At 39.4% G+C, this 18,276-nt stretch overlaps 1 protein-coding gene across 9 annotated transcripts in view; it reads left to right on the top strand.

Moving 5' to 3' along the window:
• BPTF (bromodomain PHD finger transcription factor) overlaps window positions 1-18,276 on the top strand; it is a 52,229-nt gene that overhangs the window by 21,016 nt on the left and 12,937 nt on the right. For 3 of the 9 annotated variants that reach the window (XM_033076509.2, XM_033076507.1, XM_033076508.2), the window contains exons 6-24: window positions 1,855-2,019; window positions 2,175-2,350; window positions 3,237-3,592; window positions 3,864-3,995; window positions 4,545-4,674; window positions 5,373-5,508; window positions 5,972-6,193; window positions 6,478-8,872; window positions 9,101-9,225; window positions 9,439-9,567; window positions 9,868-10,018; window positions 10,806-10,848; window positions 12,302-12,554; window positions 12,988-13,149; window positions 14,101-14,249; window positions 14,504-14,627; window positions 15,203-15,426; window positions 16,571-16,793; window positions 17,126-17,439. In XM_033076509.2, coding sequence (XP_032932400.1) covers window positions 1,855-2,019; window positions 2,175-2,350; window positions 3,237-3,592; window positions 3,864-3,995; window positions 4,545-4,674; window positions 5,373-5,508; window positions 5,972-6,193; window positions 6,478-8,872; window positions 9,101-9,225; window positions 9,439-9,567; window positions 9,868-10,018; window positions 10,806-10,848; window positions 12,302-12,554; window positions 12,988-13,149; window positions 14,101-14,249; window positions 14,504-14,627; window positions 15,203-15,426; window positions 16,571-16,793; window positions 17,126-17,439 — 5,609 coding nt within the window. Of the gene's footprint in view, window positions 1-1,854; window positions 2,020-2,174; window positions 2,351-3,236; window positions 3,593-3,863; window positions 3,996-4,544; window positions 4,675-5,372; window positions 5,509-5,971; window positions 6,194-6,477; window positions 8,873-9,100; window positions 9,226-9,438; window positions 9,568-9,867; window positions 10,019-10,805; window positions 10,930-12,301; window positions 12,555-12,987; window positions 13,150-14,100; window positions 14,250-14,503; window positions 14,628-15,202; window positions 15,427-16,570; window positions 16,794-17,125; window positions 17,440-18,276 lie in introns of all 9 variants that reach the window. The other 6 variants (XM_033076512.2, XM_033076510.2, XM_033076515.1 and 3 more) reach the window with 4 other exon arrangements.

The raw sequence follows: 18,276 nt of genomic DNA, 5'->3' as shown, positions 1-18,276 counted from the left end.
TCAGGATTTTATTCTCAGTTCTTAAAAATCTAAACATGTGTGATGTGAGCATACTCAGTGTGTTATGTTTTAAAAAGGAGTAGTAAATGTTTTCTCTCCTACAGAAATAGTTCTCCATGCAGTCAGTCTGCAGCTTTTCAACTTATGAAAGTCAATGCATCCAAACCTTGTAATAAACTTTCTCTACAGGAGGACAAAATGAAAGCTAAGATTAATCTGTAAGCTGCAAACCTCATGATACACTTTTTAAGTACAGGAAATGTCCTCATGTATGAGACAAAAACCATATATTTTAGATACATGACCAAATATTTTTGCCAGTTCTCCTATTTTTTGTTCCCTTTTAAAGTTAAAATAACTATGTAGTGGTTTAATGGAAAAGATACATATCCCATAATTTTGTTTCAGACAACTTTATGGGTTTGTATTTTATTTTAAAGATTCACTTATATATTTATCATTATTTATTATACTTTCACAAGTACTTTTCTCCTTCCAAAGCTTCTATGTGAGTTGTATATTTGCAGGCTTTTTTTTTTTTGTAGCAAAGTGTGTGTGGAGAGGATTTTTGCTCATGTCTAATTCACTATATTCACAGTGATGTTTGTGTTCTTGCTATGAAATTTCAGTTTGAGACTCTCAGAGAGAAGGAGAGGTACTGAACCAGGATTGGTGAGGCAGTTATCCCCCAAAGAGGGAGGAAATATGAGTAAAATGCAGAGGTAGATGAGAATGCCACCATGCTTGTTAAATGCAATTTGCATATCAATCTTTATTAAGAGTCTGGTTTGGGTGCTTCCACTCTGTTCCAAGCAGCAGCCATAGAAACAGGTCCATTTTTCCTCTTAGTAAAAGGGGAAATAGATCAAACAGTGGTGGTCACCCATTTGGCACAGTCAGAAGTCAAGATGCATTCAGCTTAGGGATCCTCCAAGAATTCCAGAATATTTACCTGATCCATCTTTCTGCTAGGAGTGAATATTTCACAAAAAAAAAAACTCAGGTTTTGTTCTGTCACGCTTCTTAGCAACATCAGAATCCCCTAGAAAGAGGCAGATCTTGTAGATTTTAAACAGCTGAACTGTCTCCCTTTGGCACTAAGCCCAGAAGACATTGCTGGGTTTGCTGTTTTGAGGGATTGGGGCTTGTTCCTACTGGGAGGGTGGAGAGATTTATTTTGAGGTAGCTGGAATTCAGTGATATTCAGTAAAAAATTCCTACTGGGGCAGCACAACAGGACAACAAAGTCCAGAGCTGTCAGGACACAGGAACAGGGACAGCTGAGGACCAAAACCACATTTGAAGCCACATCAAGACTCTTCAGATCAGGAAGGGGCTGATATTTTAAGCGGGCTGATATTTAGAGTGGTGTCAGTGGAACAGAAATCTGTGGGATTCCTGGGAATTAAGGAGTTGAGGAAGAGACAATCAAAGACTCAGTGGAAAACAAGGGAAACTGGAAGGTGTGTACTCTCAGGAATAACTAAAGCAAAAGAAAATTCAAGGAGAGAAAATCAGATGCTTCAGGAAGGCCAAATTTTATGAATTCTAAATGCAAAAGAGTCTCAGGCCTATTTGTGTGTGCATCTTTAGAAAAAAATTGTCTTGGATGAAATACAAATATATTTTAAATACAGGTACAAATTTCAGTTCTTCAGAGATGTACAAGTTGAAACTGCTTGAAACAGAACAAAAAAATTTCATGGATACAGTGCTCTGAAGGGAATTAATATTTTCTATGTGTTTCCTCCAGTCCTGCAAAAATGTTCGTCTGCCTTGTTTTATAAAAACTTTAAAAAGTTACATTGATCCAATTCAAAAGAAAAAACTAAAGCTGAAGTTGTTCTTTTGTAGAAGAAACAGGTCAGATGGTCCCCAGCAGTGGTTCTGCTGCACCTCCACAGGCAGATGTTGAGAACAGCAGTGGCAGCGAGCTGGGCTCTGGGCACAACGACTCCATTAAAACTCTTGATGATGCTGAAAATGCAGAGAGGGGATCCCAGGCTTCAGAGGATTTAGGTAATAACACTAATGATGATGATAATTATAATAATGATAAGAATAATAAGTATAATGGCATCTCCAATTTTCATTTTATGCATATTTTCACTAACCTTTCTGTTCTTTTTTAACTTCCAATTCTTGTTTTAAAAACCTTTTTTCTTCCTGGGCAGGAGAGAAATCCAATGGTGAAAGAAGTGATTCTCCAGGTGCAGGGAAAGGCACGCCAGGCTCGACACGGATGCTCACCAGGTTGAGGAATCCAGATAGCAAACTGAGCCAGATGAAAAGCCAGCAGGTTGCTGCAGCAGCAAATGAAGCAAATAAGTTATATAAAGAAACCAGAGAGGTTTGTGCACGTCTTGGAAAACTCAAAAAAGTACAAAAAATGTTATGAAAAAATGATAATTTCTGTAAAGAATACTAAATTTTATTGAAAAGTTTTAAAAGTTATTTTTTCAGTCAATGGACATACTTGAAAAAAAAGAAGGCAGTAATAATAAATTAACAGATGGTGAAATTGTAATATCACAGGAAGTTTTTCGCCCCTGTGCTTTGCTCTCTTGGGTGCTCTCTACAGAGTGATGACAGTGACCCAGTGCACTGGTGTGGTTGTTTTGTGTGACTGGGTTTTTTTGTTGGTTTAGTTCTGTTTTTTTTTAAATAGCCCAGTTTATCCAGGAAGGAAATGCCAACTGTTGTCACTTTTTTTGCAGTTAATTGTCTGCATATTATTTGGTATATTGATTTTATTTTTGTTAATTGGTTTTCCATGTAAGTCATCACTTAGTGAATTTACTGACAAACAAATTAGTCCAGTGATGTTATCTATACCATGTTCTCAAAGTCCAGGACACTTGTTTGCTAAGCTACATGTCTGAATTCTGTGATGTACCAAGGAGGGGGCTCACAGAGAGCTTACCTGAGTTTAGTGAAGCTCTCTCCCTCCATAGGCACAATCAGAGCAGCAGAACAGGTTCCTGTTTGGTCTGAGGAGCCTAGATGGGGATTTTTGTAATGTTAAGGTTGGTCTGGGAATATCCTAACTCTGTAGACAGGCAGTGATTAAGTACATAGATTGGTGTATTGGGTATAGCGTTATTTGTTTCTACGAACTGCTGCAGGATATTTTAATTCTTTTATAGATAGACATTTGAAACCTAAATCATGAATAAGTGAATAGAAGGAATTATTTTACAGATTCAGTGAAAAGTTTCCAATATTTCTTTCCCAAGGTTCTGGTGGTGAACTCTCAAGGCGAAGTTTCCCGAGTGAACACCAAGAAGGATGTTGTGATTAAAGGAAATATGAACAACTATTTCAAACTGGGGCAGGAGGGGAAGTACCGTGTTTATCACAATCAATATGCCACCAATTCCTTCGCTTTGAACAAGCACCAGCACAGGGAGGACCACGACAAGAGGCGACACCTCTCACACAAATTCTGCCTGACTCCAGCTGGAGAGTTCAAGTGGAATGGGTCTGTGCATGGCTCCAAAGTTCTCACCATATCCACCCTGAGGCTCACCATTATTCAGCTAGAAAACAATATCCCAGCATCCTTCCTTCACCCTAATTGGGCTTCCCACAGGTAAATGATTAAATGGAAATACATATTCTTGTTTTACTTGTGGTTTTACTAGCAGTGTTAATAAGCAATAGTTACTATTTTTTCAAATCTGTGATTTCCAAGCACTGTGCTTCACTACAATCATGAGTGTTTATGGTGGAGGCTGAAAGGGTTGTACATTTGAGTAAAGTATTACTACAGGAGTTTTTATCCCACCATTAAATCTTCTTAAAATGGCAAGTTATATTAGTGCATGTATATGTTTCAGATCATTCTCTTTTTTCCAATTTAGGTCTAACTGGATTAAGGCTGTTCAGATGTGCAGCAAACCCAGAGAATTTGCACTAGCACTGGCTATATTGGAGTGTGCAATCAAACCAGTTGTCATGCTGCCCATCTGGCGGGAATCCTTGGGGCATACAAGGTAAAATTAATAAATATTAAAATACTGTTGAATATGAGAATTTTGCTTTGGTTTGCAATTGCTAGTTCCTCTAAACCTGTAAGAATTATGTTTAAATTGACATAGTCATTCAGCACTTGAAGTGTAGAAGTGTATTTTGTCAAACAGAAACACTGAAAAACCATGACAATATTTTTATAGTGTCATTGCTCCTGCATTTGTTTTAGCTGAGCCACAGTCTCAAAGCTGCTAAAACTCTGGGAGAGTAGAAGAGTAAATTTCAACACTCTCAGTTCGGTGGAGTCTGGGTTTTGTCTCTCATTTTGTCATAGGAGCAGAAAATAGATGTGTCTGGTGTTTGACACAATTGCATCTGTGTTTTCCTTACTGAAATAGCAAAAAAAGTGATGTTCCTGTTACAAATAATACCTAAAACCTGACAGTTTCATTCAGGGCATTCATTTTAACTTCAGATATTTAAATTTATTCAAGGGGTATTATGTGCTGTTGACTTCTTATATTTGCTTACACAATCCTGTTTTTAAATACACTTAAATCTGTATGGATTAGATTACGCAGAATGACAGCAATAGAAAGAGAAGAAAAGGAGAAAGTGAAAAAAAAAGAGAGAAAACAAGAAGAAGAAGAAACAATGCAGCAAGCTACATGGGTGAAATACACATTTCCTGTCAAACACCAGGTGAGGGTTTCATTTGTGGGAAGAATGAAGAAAATGTACACTGTTGACTTCTGACTCTTCTTCTGTTTTCATTTAAACTTAGAGTGTTCATGTCCTTGTGTTACTCCTGTGTGGAAGTAGGAGCCATGGCCATGTATTCAAGCACATTATCTTTGTGTAAATTGAATTTGAGCTGTGTCATTCTCACTGCCACTGCCTGAGTGACAGATACTGGTCTGCCAATGCAGCCTTTCCTAATGGAAGGTTCTAGAGGGTTTTTGGAGTCTTGTCTGTGTGTCTGTCCCTGTCCCACTCCCTCTCCCTGGAAAATCCAGCCTTTGGAAGGTTGTATAATATTATGGGAACTGCTGTAGAAACCTCTTTATGTTCTCCTGCTGTAGATTTTAACTGCTTTTGTTGGAATAGTTCTTTGTTCCACACTTGTTGTAGCAAGCATACAGGTTGATTCAAAAACTCATATCATCTCCCAGCTTTTAGGTAAAGAGAGTCTCAGAATTATATTAAATGAGGCTTTTACATATTTCTATGATAGAATGTTTCAATTTAATAATCAGCAAATACATCTTCAATTCTAGTACATCATTTCACAAATATGCTTCGACTTCTTGGAAAAGTGTGTAAAAATGTGTTTTTAAATGTAAACATTAGTAATGCAACAAATATCATCAGTAACATTACTTTTTAAAAAATATTTACAGGTTTGGAAGCAAAAAGGAGAAGAATATAGAGTAACAGGATATGGTGGCTGGAGCTGGATTAGTAAAACCCATGTCCACAGGTTTATGCCCAAACTGCCGGGAAATACTAATGCAAATTACAGAAAATTGTTATCAAGTAAGTGTCTGCATTGCTTTAATTTTTTAAAACTGCAGTTAATTTGTGTGTGATATTTCTTAAGGAGAATTTAGGAGTAATCTTCCAGCAAAGCTTCTGTGCATATCTAGTAGTCTTGGTCAGTGTAACCTGTTCAGTTGTCACATTTTGTAGCTATATTAAATTGTTTCAATTTTGTTGTGTGTAATACTTGTGCATCTTTGTGTAGCCTTGTTTAAATTAAAGGTAGATAAAAGTTATGTAGAACATCAAAACCAAAAAATAACATCCTAAATATTGAAGGGGTATATATATCTATTCAGTAGTGCACTGTTTAATCTATGGTGTTACCACTGGCTGCTTAATTCTTTCTGAATTTTACTAATGATGTGCAAATTATTTGAGAGGTAAACTAATGTGCATTCAAATGTGGCCGAGTACAAAAAATACTTTGGATAATTGAAATAATCTAATTTGTTAACAGCAAAGAGCGAAGATGAAAAATGCACCTTGGATAAACGAAAAGGTCCAACTAAGGTAAAAACAGAGAAGGACAAAGGAAAGGATTCTCGAGATCTGCAAGCAAAAGACAAAGCAGATGTTTCAGAAACCTTGGAGAAAGTACAAGTCAAAGAAGAAAAGTTGCATGAAGACAAATTAGAAGTTGACACAATTTCTGAAGACTTAGATCATGCAAAAGACACAGGTGATAATCTTTTGTTATTGTGAAACTCATGTTATAGCATGAGTAAAAACACAGAACCTCAGAAATAACTAGTGAAAAACTGTAACAGATTTTGTCAAGACATCTTAAATGTCTTAAATGATTGCCTGTTATCCATTGTAGTGGTGTCTGAAGCTTTTGTTCCTTTTTAAATTGAAATTTATTAATATGCTAAAAGGTCCATTTATTTCTTAGTACTTAATGTAAAAATATAATTTGTATTCATTGTTGTGGAGCTCACTGACTCAGTTACTTCTTCTTCACAGTGGAAAAAGACATCGATGGTGAAAATGATAAAGTCATCAAAGAAGAACCCATGGATGTGGATGATGTGAAAATTGAATCCTCCATAAAAGATGAGGAAAGTCATTGTAAACGGGATATAATCAATGTCAGTGAGGGATTTCATTTAAGGACTTGCTACAAAAGGAAAGTAAAATCATCAAAATTAGATGGGCTCCTGGAGCGGCGAATCAAGCAGTTTACACTGGAAGAAAAGCAACGTCTAGAAAAGATTAAGCTGGAGGCTGGTGCTAAAATTGGGGGCATTCGATCTGTGAGCCCCCAGAAAAACACAGATGAGCTACAAACGAGGAAAGGAAAAGAAGGAAGCCAGTTTGACTCTTCTTCCCAAGAGCAAAGCTACATTTCAGACAAGACCCAAGCTGAGGACACAGAACAAGACTGTTTGCCCATCAGCAGCATCTCCTGTACCAAAACTGGGGATGAAGATGAAAATTCTTTACCTGTGTCAAACAAGCTCTCAAAAGAGGGGCAGCTGCTGGATGAAGGCTCCCCTCAATCATCTGAAGGAGACAGCTCCATTCAGAATGATGGCAGAGAAAACAACCCTGAAACTTCCACTGCTGATGAGTGTCAAGGACAAGAGGCTCTTGGAGAGTCTGAGAGCTCTGTAGTGGATGGTTTGAAACAAAGCAGTGCAGAAGGCAGAATCAAATGGGATGTTTCAGAAACAAATGAAAAACCCTTGAAACAAAAGCTACCTATTACCAGAGTGTCTCAGCAAGAACTTGAAAACTTAGGGCCAGTGGTACCTGAAAGCAGCTGTAGAAGAGCCACTCTTGAAAAACCAGACTCAGAAGGGAATGCTGAACAGCAAAGTAAAGATCCAGAAAACAATTGTGTGATAAAAAGCCATATGGAAACCATGTCCTCTCAAGAAAGTGAAATGGAGGAAGAAATTGCTCCTGTAAAGACTGAAAGTAAATCTGAAAAGATGGTATTTCACCAAAAATCAGCTAATAAAGATCCAGAATCATTTAAAACAGGGCTGATTACTGAAAGAAACCTTGAAGGTCAAACTCTGGACCATATGGATGGGCAGGATGGTAATGAGGATTTACTGAGCTCTAAACTAACAGAAGCCAATGGTCAAAAGAAAGGTCAGGAACTGAGAGTGGAAACAGGTGCCATGAACAAATATCTTGATCAGACAAATGTAAATATTGTTAGTGACAAAAAGAATAATAAAGATGAAGAAACTGAGACAGAAAAATCATCATTTCAAATGAATGGAAAAGACAATGACATTAAAGCATTATCAAATGATGGCTGCTTAGTGAAAAATACCTGTGAAGCTAAGGCAGGGGGGGATATTGAACCAAAAGTTAATAATATTAATAAATCCTTTCCAGAGCATGAAATAAAACCATTGACTTTTAAGGAATCTTCAGTAAAACCATTCATGAATGGTGACATCATGGGGGAGGACACAAAGGATAAAAATAACGTGGACTCAAAGTCACGTCTGCAGAGTTCACCTCAGTCTGGAGAGAGTCTTCAGCCACCAGATGAAGGTCCCAAGTATGTGCAGAAAACTGAAGAAAGCCAGCTTTCTCCTGAGAGGTCTGCCAATGTTGGCTCTGCTTTCCCACCAGCACAGCCTGTCTGCAAAGAAAATAACCTGAACAGTGAAACAGAATCTATGGAGACTGAAGCAACTGAGGAGAAGAAAGTTACTCGGCCACCTGTAACCTCATGTGAGGAATCCAGCTTGAGCAGTCACTTTGCTGACCAGAATGGGGTACAGACATATAAAATGGAAAATATTAATGGAGAAAGTAAAATAAAAACTGTTATTACTGAAGTGACTACCACAACCTCCACTGTGTCCACGGAGTCCAAGACGGTGTTTAAGGTTGCAGAGACTGGAGCTGCCAGCAGTGAGAAAAGCACAGTTGTCTCCTCTACAGAAAACTGTGCCATCTCCACTGTCACCACCACCACCACTGTGACCAAGCTCAGTACTCCAGCCACAGACAGTAACTCTGATGTCATCTCTGTCCAGGAGCACAGTAAAACTGTGGTGACAACAACAGTCACCGATTCGCTGACCACCCCTGAGGGCACACTGGTGACTTCCATGACTGTCAGCAAAGAATATTCCACAAAAGACAAAGTGAAGTTAATGAAATTCACAAGACCCAAAAAAACTCGTTCTGGAACTGCCTTGCCATCTTATAGGAAATTTGTTACCAAAAGCAGTAAGAAAAGCATATTTGTGTTACCCAATGATGACTTAAAAAAACTGGCCAGGAGAGGAGGGATCAGAGAGGTTCCTTATTTCAATTACAATGCGAAGCCTGCCTTGGATATCTGGCCATATCCATCCCCAAGACCAACTTTTGGGATCACTTGGAGGTACATACTTTATATTTTTGAGAAAAAGTCTAGGATGTGATGAAATTAATTGATTTTTAAAATACTAGTGATATATATGGGGGTTTTTTTCCCAAGTATGCAAATTTTGCTATTTATTATTCAGCTTTCTATATTGTTCAGTAAAAGTAGAATGGAAAGCCTTTGTCCTGTTGGTTTGGTTGGGTATTTTAAATTTATTTTAAAATATAATTGATATTCTGTCATTAGGTACCGACTCCAAACAGTCAAATCATTGGCTGGAGTGAGCCTGATGTTGAGGTTATTGTGGGCATGTCTCAAGTGGGATGATATGGCAGCAAAAGCTCCACCTGGGGGAGGAACCACGAGGACAGGTATTGTTATTTTAAATTTCTGGTTTTCTTTGCAAAAGCTTTTGTTGTAAATTCTGACTATTACACTCCTTCAAAACATTCCTCTAAAGGCTCGCTGTCAGCTGTGGCATTTGAATTCTGTTTACTGTTTCTTTGCCTTGAGTACATTGGGTTGATTGGAGATTTAGCTTTATTTGTTTCTGTTATTAATGTACTGGGACTAATTTGTTGCAGAAACAACTGAAACTGAAATTACAACAACAGAAATAATCAAGCGGAGAGACGTTGGTCCGTATGGGATCCGGTCAGAGTATTGTATAAGAAAAATCATTTGTCCCATTGGTGTACCAGAGGCTCCAAAAGGTTGGTTTGTTTGTTTGTTTAGACATTTTCCCTCCTTCCACTCCTGTAATCTAGAGAATTTAAGGTAACTGGATCTTTATGCTAATTCAGCCCATCAAGGGAGCAAATGCAGCTTGCCATGAACTATTAATTTACCTGCAGGAAACAAGTGCTGCATTTAAGAAATGGACATGATTTATCTGAAGCTGAAAGGCCTCCCTGTTTATAAAATGGGCCTGAAAACATCACTAAATCTTGGTTTACACTTCAATATCATTTTACAATACAACTTAATATGTGTGTTTTGCCTGTTCTCTAAAGAAACTCCAACACCCCAGAGGAAGGGACTGCGATCAAGTGCCCTCAGGCCAAAAAGGCCAGAAACACCCAAGCAAACAGGCCCTGTTATAATGGAAACTTGGGTAGCAGAGGAGGAGTTGGAACTGTGGGAGATCAGGGCATTTGCTGAAAGGTAAAGTGAGCTTTTAAAGAAAGTAGTCTTCATTTGTGTGATTGTTAAATAAAAGTTCCCCTAGAGAGCACAAACCTGGTCACTGTGATCACTAGAAACATATCTGTGTTGTGCTTTTACTAGGCCTTTTGATACTGATAGTCAAACTTAAAATTACAAAGTTAAACTATTTGCTGGTACCAAAACTAAGGTATGCAGATATTTCAGATTCAGATTAGTTAGAACTAATATTAAGTTTTCCATGCTTATGCATTTGCCACTGTTAAATACTAAAAATTATTACTTATTATTACAGTTATTACTGTAATGCATGGAAAGGATGTAGGCTTCTTTTTGGCATGACTTTGTACAGTATTTGTTAAATACTTTTATAATGACTGTGTACAAGTAAATTGAGCCTGAGAATACTCAAGTCATAAGATGCATATTTTCAGTATCATGTGCTTACAGTTGGAACAACAGTTTTGAGTCTCCTGGAAAGAATAATTTGAAGTGTATGTTATTAGATGGGTTCCTTGCAGTCTCAGATGTAATTATAAATTCCAGTTTTGATTATAAGTTTCCTGTAAGGTGTTGCAGTAGTGTAGCATCAGGATATTTCAGGGATGTTGCATGCAACTTCAGTAGTTTATTTCAAAATATTTTTAAAGTCACAACCAGTTTTTCAGTGATCATCTGTCTCAATGGTTGCTCTTAGGAGAACAGTTAAACTGGATAAAACAAAATGCAGTTTGATGGTTGGATTTAATGTGGTGATATAACTTACTTTTGGTTGTGTCTTTGGCAGGGTGGAGAAGGAAAAGGCACAGGCAGTTGAACAACAGGCTAAGGTTAGTGAACAGAAGAAGGCAGAGGAGTTCAAGGCCCAATTGGAGGCTCAGCTAAAACACCAACGTTTGGCTGCCCAGCAGGTGGGGAGCTGTTGGTCGTCCCAGCAGTCAGCAACTGCACTGCTCAGCACATGCATCACAGCCTGGGAATTGAAGTTAGCCCTTGCTTACACCATTTCTCAAATAGTTCCAAGTGCAGATTAAGCCATCAAACAATGCTGCTGCCACTGTATGCATTTGTTATTTTGAAACAGGGTTAAAGCAAAGGTTTGTTCTGGATTGCCTGCTTTTCCCCAAGTCATTTATAACACTTTAGAAAGGTTTAGTTTGTTTCCATTTTAAAGAAGGCTGGGAAGCATCCACCTCCAGGTAAGGCTCTCAGTGTTCTGTGTGGTGGGAAGCTGCCTTGGAATACAGCTGATTTGGGAATACAACTGCATTTCATGCTTCACTCAAATTGAATCTTTCGATTTTATATTATCTTAAATCATCTGAGTTAAGCCCTTTGATTATTTTATTTAAATATATGTAGATATGTGTATGTATTTATATTTAAATGTATGCAATTAAAATTAGGAAACCTGATGTCATGTTGATATTTCATACACATTATTAAGAGCTGTGCTTTTTCTCAGCTTATTCCTTTTTCATTACATCTTCCCTGACAAAAAACCATTTGTAGTGAATGAGTGTTTCTGATTTGTGGGCATTACTGCAATATAGGGCTGAAATTTGAATTGGGTAAATACAAAGATAATTCCAGTAACATGGGGAAAAATGTTAGATTAGTTGACATTTTAGCAGAGCCTACTGATACATCCCTTCACTAAGGGGCTCTCTAGATTAAATATGCTTTTTCAACAGTTACAGCACAGAAGGTCACTGGGTAAGGTAAGGGATTTTGAACCTATTTTTTTAAGCAGGCTGCAAACTGGATTTACATTTAAAAGACTGGTTTTTAAAATTGCATTCTCGATGGTGAAACAGAATGATACAGTCTGGTTTTTTTTCTGTAACTGGCAGGATCTCAGTGCAGGAAGCTCTAAATTTAGGACTACTAATAGTAAACTGTGTAGATGGTGATGTACCAATTACTGACATAGATGCATGCACATGGTCAAAGCCAAATATAGATGGATTTTTTTTAAGTTTTTAAAATATTTCTGATTAATCTTAGCAAATTAATATATTGGGAGGGTTTTTTAACAGTAAAACATGCAATGGAATTAACATAAGCAAAGGATTTTAAAGTTGCTATAAAGGAAAATTTCTGGCTGCATATCTTAAGCAGATTTGTAGTTCTGGAGGTCAAGGAGCCTATTCTTCAGTCCTCTACAATTTGAACTAAAATCCTACCACAGGCCTTTATTTCTCAATACTGGGTAGAGACAACGTTTATGTTGTAAAATTTGAAAACACTAATTATCTCTTTATTCCATTTTTTCCTAAATAGAAACGGCTGGAGCAGCAGAAGCAGATCCCTGCAGGAGGTGTGGTCCCTGCAGCCACCACAGGCAGCAGCACTGCAACCCCAGTTTCCACACCTCAGAAAGTCGTGGTGGGCCCTCTGACAGGCCCTGTCCCCACGGGAACCAAAGTCGTGCTCACCACTAAAGTGGGGTCTCCAGCTACAGTAACATTCCAACAGAACAAGAATTTCCATCAAACTTTTGCTACTTGGGTTAAGCAAGGCCAGTCTTCACCAGGTAAGGAGTCATTTGTCATGGAAGGAGCATTGCTGGAGTTCATCCTGTGTATGCATCACATCCTGTATACACATCACATCTTCTCCTGATATGCAGCATTATTACATTTTTGGTTATCTTTGCTCTTAACTCTTGCTATGCCAGAAGGACATTTCTGAGACTATACCTGTCTAGTTTTCCTTGTTCTGACTTGCTAGGAAGTCTCATTTCTGACCTGTCTCATTCATTACTGACAGTTTTTGTACTAGTAATCATTCATGAAAGCATTCTACAGTGTAACATGCTGTTTCCAAAAAAGAACTTTTACCAAAGAAAGCATGACACATAAAAAAAAAAAAGTAATCCTGTAGTTTGCTGTTTCATACTTAAAAAACAGTCATTTCATTGACTAATTATTCTGCTCTAAACCTGCCTGTTCTGTGTGCCTCAATAGCCACTAGCACAGCTGCCACCTCAGCCACAACCATTGCCAGCACAGGGCAGACCTTCCAGCTCTCAGGCAGCCCAGTAACGATGGCAGGGAAAGTGATAACTAAGCTGCCACTCCCTGCAAACAGCAAGATTGTTGCCGTCAATGTGCCATCAACTCAAGGAGGTAGGGCAAAGGGAACTGAATAAAAACTGTATTCCAGTTTGCTGCTTAATTCTCCTTTGACACTATTTTCCCATTGAAATAAACTGTGATGTGAAGGGGGAAAATTATTTTATATATATTAATACAAGTTTCTACAGCTTGTTCCCCTGTGTTGCATATTTGTGTCTGTAAGGGGAAAAATGCAAGTTTTTTGCCTATAAATTATTCTGAATTTCCTAGCACAAAATTAGGTTTATTTTGAACAATGTGGAATGAAGCATGCTTTTTTTTTTTGGTTATCTAAATCAACAAAGCAGCTTTCTTCACAAAAATATTAATGCCCACAGCTGCTCTTCACTGAAGAGCAGGAGTTTGGCTCCAGACTAAGATTAGAATTTTTGCTTCTTGCCTCAAGAAGAGAACTTAATATTTTGAGATTTGTGAATGTATGTTGAACAGAAAAGCTCAATTTTCTGTCTCCATTATATTTAGCATCTGAGCACATCATGAAGACTGCAGATTTTGTATTGAAATTTCTTAGGTGACAGGAGAAGCATTGCCCATTTTCTTCAGCACCACAATGTTGTAGGTGAAAGGTGTTTAAACTGCTCTCCTACATTTGAAATTAATTATATTATAGCTTTTAATGGTTGTATAAGACTAATTTGTGGCACCCTGTCAATGCAAGGACTTCTTTACAGTTACCATCAAACTGATCTTTGTGAAGATTCACACTTTCCTTAATCTTTTCTAAAATATCTGTTTCTTAACTTAAAATGTAGTTGGACTATTGACAAAGTATAATGCTGCTTCTTTTTACAATATGACAAAGACTTTCCCAGGAAATGTTGAAAGGCTTAAAGGTATTCTAGAAATCTGGAGACTTGAGTTCTAAATGCTACCCTGGAGCTGCATTTACCTCTTTTGCTGGCCATTATGTCATTAATGAATTCTCAATTTTTCTTTAATTAGGTGTGGTTCAAGTTCAGCAAAAGGTATTGGGTATCATTCCATCAACTACAGGTGCAAGTCAAACCTTTACTTCATTCCAGCCAAGGACAGCAACTGTAACCATTAGGCCAAACACCACAGGAACATTAGGAACAACAAGCACTTCACAGGTAAAACGTTTTTCTGGTTATTTAACTCAAAAAAATGTGGGTGCATAGACTTCAAGTTATTGGCAGGTACTAAATGTTCTGGCTAATCACTTTTCAATGTTTTTGGCTCATCTCAGCAATGGATCCTTTATTCCAAAGAGGTACAACATTTCCCTTCAGTTGGGAAAATTAAAACACATGTGGAAAACCATTCAGAGCATGTTGCAGGGACTTTTTGCCCAGGCTGACAGGTGTGTCCTGTTTGGTGTGCCCAGGTAGTGCAGGGGACGCCGCTGCGGCCCGGGATGACGGTGATCCGGACGCCACTGCAGCAATCCACCCTTGGCAAGACCATCATTCGAACACCTGTAGTGGTGCAACAAGGTATTCTGCCAGCCAGTAGGTTCACTTTAATATTTCAATTCCCAGTGTGAAATCCATGGTTTGTTTCTTCATGAATTCCTTGTGTGTCATTGTGTCCCAATGCAAAAATCCCTTTTTGATGCTTGACTAATGCTTTTTTCAGCTTTTGGATGTGTTTGTTGGAGGCTTTGTCAATGTTATTCGTCACTGACACTGGGAAATGTAGTACTTAAAATTAAGTCCATTCATTTGGGAAAATGCAAAACCCTAAATGAAAACTAAAATGAAAAATGAAAACTGAAAACCCCTAAAAACATATAGAGTAATTGTGCATTGAGAAAGCCTTTTTCTGTATGTTTTTTTCCTTAAAGAGAAGCTCAGTGTTTGAAGTACTCCATATGCATGTAACCTTAGTTAAAACAGGAAATATTTTGCAGACATTTTTCAATCCCACAAATGGTTTGTAAAGAAAACTTATGTGCAAACTGCAGTGTTTGCTTTGCCTGTCTGATCACCATCACACCCCATTGCAATTTGTGACTTGGAGGTTTGCTGTGCTTATGGTTAAAAAGCTGAAAATGTGTTTCTTAGCTCAAATTCCTCTCTTACAGGTCAGACACAGCAAGTGGTGACTCAGATAATCAGGGGTCAGCCTGTGTCAACAGCAATTTCTAGTACCAGCACAGCTTCTTCCAGCACTGGGCAGAAAACCATCACAAGTTCTGGAACAACCCCTCAACAAGTTCAGCCACAGACCCCAACACCACCCCCTCGCCCTCAGCAGGGCCAGGTGAAGCTGACAATGGCCCAGCTCACCCAGCTCACACAAGGACAGGTAAAGCACTGGGCAGCCCTGGGTGTGGGAACGTGCTAACACCCACCCAGTCTTTGCATTTCAGCAGTGTAGTGCCTGTGCCCTTACATTTATGTGTCTGGCTTTATTTAGGATGAGCACTGGCATAATTACAGACTTTTAAAGCAGCTTAAATAATAAATAGATAGAATAAATTAATACAAAGTGAGTAGTTTTAATAGTAAAGTTTTAACTCTTGCTTCCTGTTGTATTTCCCTGTGAGGTAACTGGCATCAGGAGTGTGCAGCAGCATGGAAAAAAATCTTTATTGCAGTAAGGGACATAATTATTCTGTATAGCCTGTTTTGTAGACATTCAGATCATAATTTTGATTACTTGTACTTTGATTTGATGTGAAGATTTAGTTTTGATTCATGCTGTCCAGAATCTCAGAGAAAAAGTTGCAGCATCTGTGAGCAGAGGAGGAAAAAGTTCTTAAAATTTCTGCTCAGATCATGAAGGTGTATTGGTAAAAAATAAGTTTAGAGTCAGTTTTTGGGTAAAAATAAATTTCTGTGATTTACCACAATATCTACAAATAAATAGATATAAATAATACATATAAATCATTGCAATGTACAGCCTGCTCATTGCCAGATAAGGTTTTTTGTTGGAACAAGACTTAGAGTCTAAGCTGAAAGGGAGGGTAGGTTTAGATTAGATATTGGGAGGAAATTCTTCCTTATGAGGGTGGGGAAGCTCTGGCACAGTTTGGCCAGAGAAGCTGTGGCTGCCCCATCCCTGGAAGCGTCCAAGGCCGAGTTGGAGGGGGCTTGGAGCAACCTGGGATAGTAGAAAGTGTTGGTGGAATTGGGTGAACTTTAAGGTCCCTCCCAACCTAAACCATTCTGTGATTCTAAGAGTTTCTGCATTCAAGACTCAGAGTTGGTGTGTTTTGTTCTGTGGGTTCACAAAATGTGTAACTCCAACTCAGTCATCTGTTGGCGATAGAATTGTTGAGAGTCCTTGAGCATTTTGTGATCTCAAATGCTAGTTTTGGATTTTAGGAGTATGGTAGGTGATAAAAATATTGAATTCTGAAATCCAAACCCCTAATTGTTCTGATTTTCAGCAAAGTCTGTCCAAGAATTATGTCACTAATACATCGATATTAATTTTTTTTTAGGGTGGCAGTCAAGGCTTAACTGTGGTAATTCAGGGACAAGGTCAAACTACTGGTCAGTTACAATTAATCCCTCAGGGTGTGACTGTAATACCTGGTCCAGGACAGCAGCTTATGCAAGCAGCTATGCCAAATGGTACAATTCAGAGATTTCTGTTCACCCCACTGCCAGCAGCTGCTACTACAGCTAGCACAACTACAACCACCGTTTCTACTTCAACCTCGGGTAAGCATTGTTCTGTTCAGCAAAAAAAACTTCAATTTCAATTGCATGGGAGTATTTATGCTGCTGGAGGTTGTCTGTTACTGCAGTAAATTTGTTGGAAGTGTATTGCAGAGTCTGAGTTCCTGCACAGAGCTTTGCAGTAGTTCCAGAGGGTTTGGGTTATGGAGGCTCGCAGCGGTGCCTTGTCTGTTACTGCAGTAGATTTGTTGGAAGTGCATTGCAGAGTCTGAGTTCCTGCATAGGGCTTTGCAGCAGTTCCAGAGGGTTTGGGTTATGGAGGCTCATAGTGGTGCCCTTTGCAGTTAATGGACTCCTGGTTTGTGTGTTCACAGCTGCGGGGGAAGCGAAGCCGGCTCTGCAGGCGCCTCCAGCACCGGCCGTGCCCGCGGCGCAGGGCCAGCCCCAGGGCCAGCCCGGCTCGGCCGCGGCTCAGCCCACGGGGGCTCAGCCCCAGGGCGCTCAGCCCGAGGCCCCGAGCCAGCCCGAGGCTCCCGGGGACTCCGCAGCCGCTCCCGAAGCTCAGCCCTCCAAATCTCCGGCCCAGTCTCCAGCGCAGGCTCCGGGGCTCTCTCCAGCGCCAGGCCCGATGCAGTCACCACCCGCAGGCCTGTCCCCAGGCCAGCCCCAGGCTCAGCATCCAGCTCAGGTGCAAACTCCAACCCGACAACCCTGTCCAATGTGGCCCCACGCTCCCATACAAATCCCAACTCTGCTGCAGCAATCGCAGCCTCAGGTTCACACCTCAGGCTCAACCCTTGCAAGTACTCAAACTTTAAATCAGGTTCTTCTGCAGTGCCCAGCTCATCCTCAGCTGCCTCCAACAAGTGTTACAGCAGTGCCTCAGCTCCAGCAGCAAGTGGAAGTCCTGTCTCGGCTGCAGCCGTGTGTTGTGGCTCAGATACGAGCCCAGCAGGGCAGCGTGCCCCAGATCCAGCTTCAGTTATCTCTTGAGATCCAGCACAGTAGCCCAGCACAGGCTCAGCAGATTGCCAGTGTGGTGACAATGCAAGCAGCTAGTGTGCAGGAGCAGATGCACAGAGTTCAGCAGCTCAGGGAGCAGCAGCAGAAGAAAAAGCAGCAACAGATAGAAATTAAACATGAGCACACCCTTCAGGCTTCTAATCAAAGTGACATTATCCAGAAACAGGTAAAGTTAACAGAAGGAAATTAACACCTAATGAATGAAAGAAATCTAATTTGAAATGCCTGTTCTTGTTAACAAGGTTAATACATTTGATAGGCAGTTGGTTTGTTTCTTTCAAAGATAGTGCCCGATTGCTATTGGCAATTTAATGACATGTTCCGAGTTAATTCAGCACATCAAGTCACTTGTACCATGTTTGCATTCTCCTGTCACCTTGTTTCAGTTTACCATTAGCTGCTGGGACAAATCCATCTCTATTCTCAATTCAGGAAAGATAGGTCAGAGCTAGCAGAGCTGATGGACAGAGCACACGTGCAGTACTTTCATTACCTGAAAACT

Source organism: Catharus ustulatus, chromosome 20 (genome assembly GCF_009819885.2).
Source record: "Catharus ustulatus isolate bCatUst1 chromosome 20, bCatUst1.pri.v2, whole genome shotgun sequence".
NCBI lineage: Eukaryota > Metazoa > Chordata > Aves > Passeriformes > Turdidae > Catharus > Catharus ustulatus.
The sequence above is the reverse complement of the archived record's forward strand: the minus strand, read 5'-3'. Positions and strand labels throughout refer to the sequence as shown.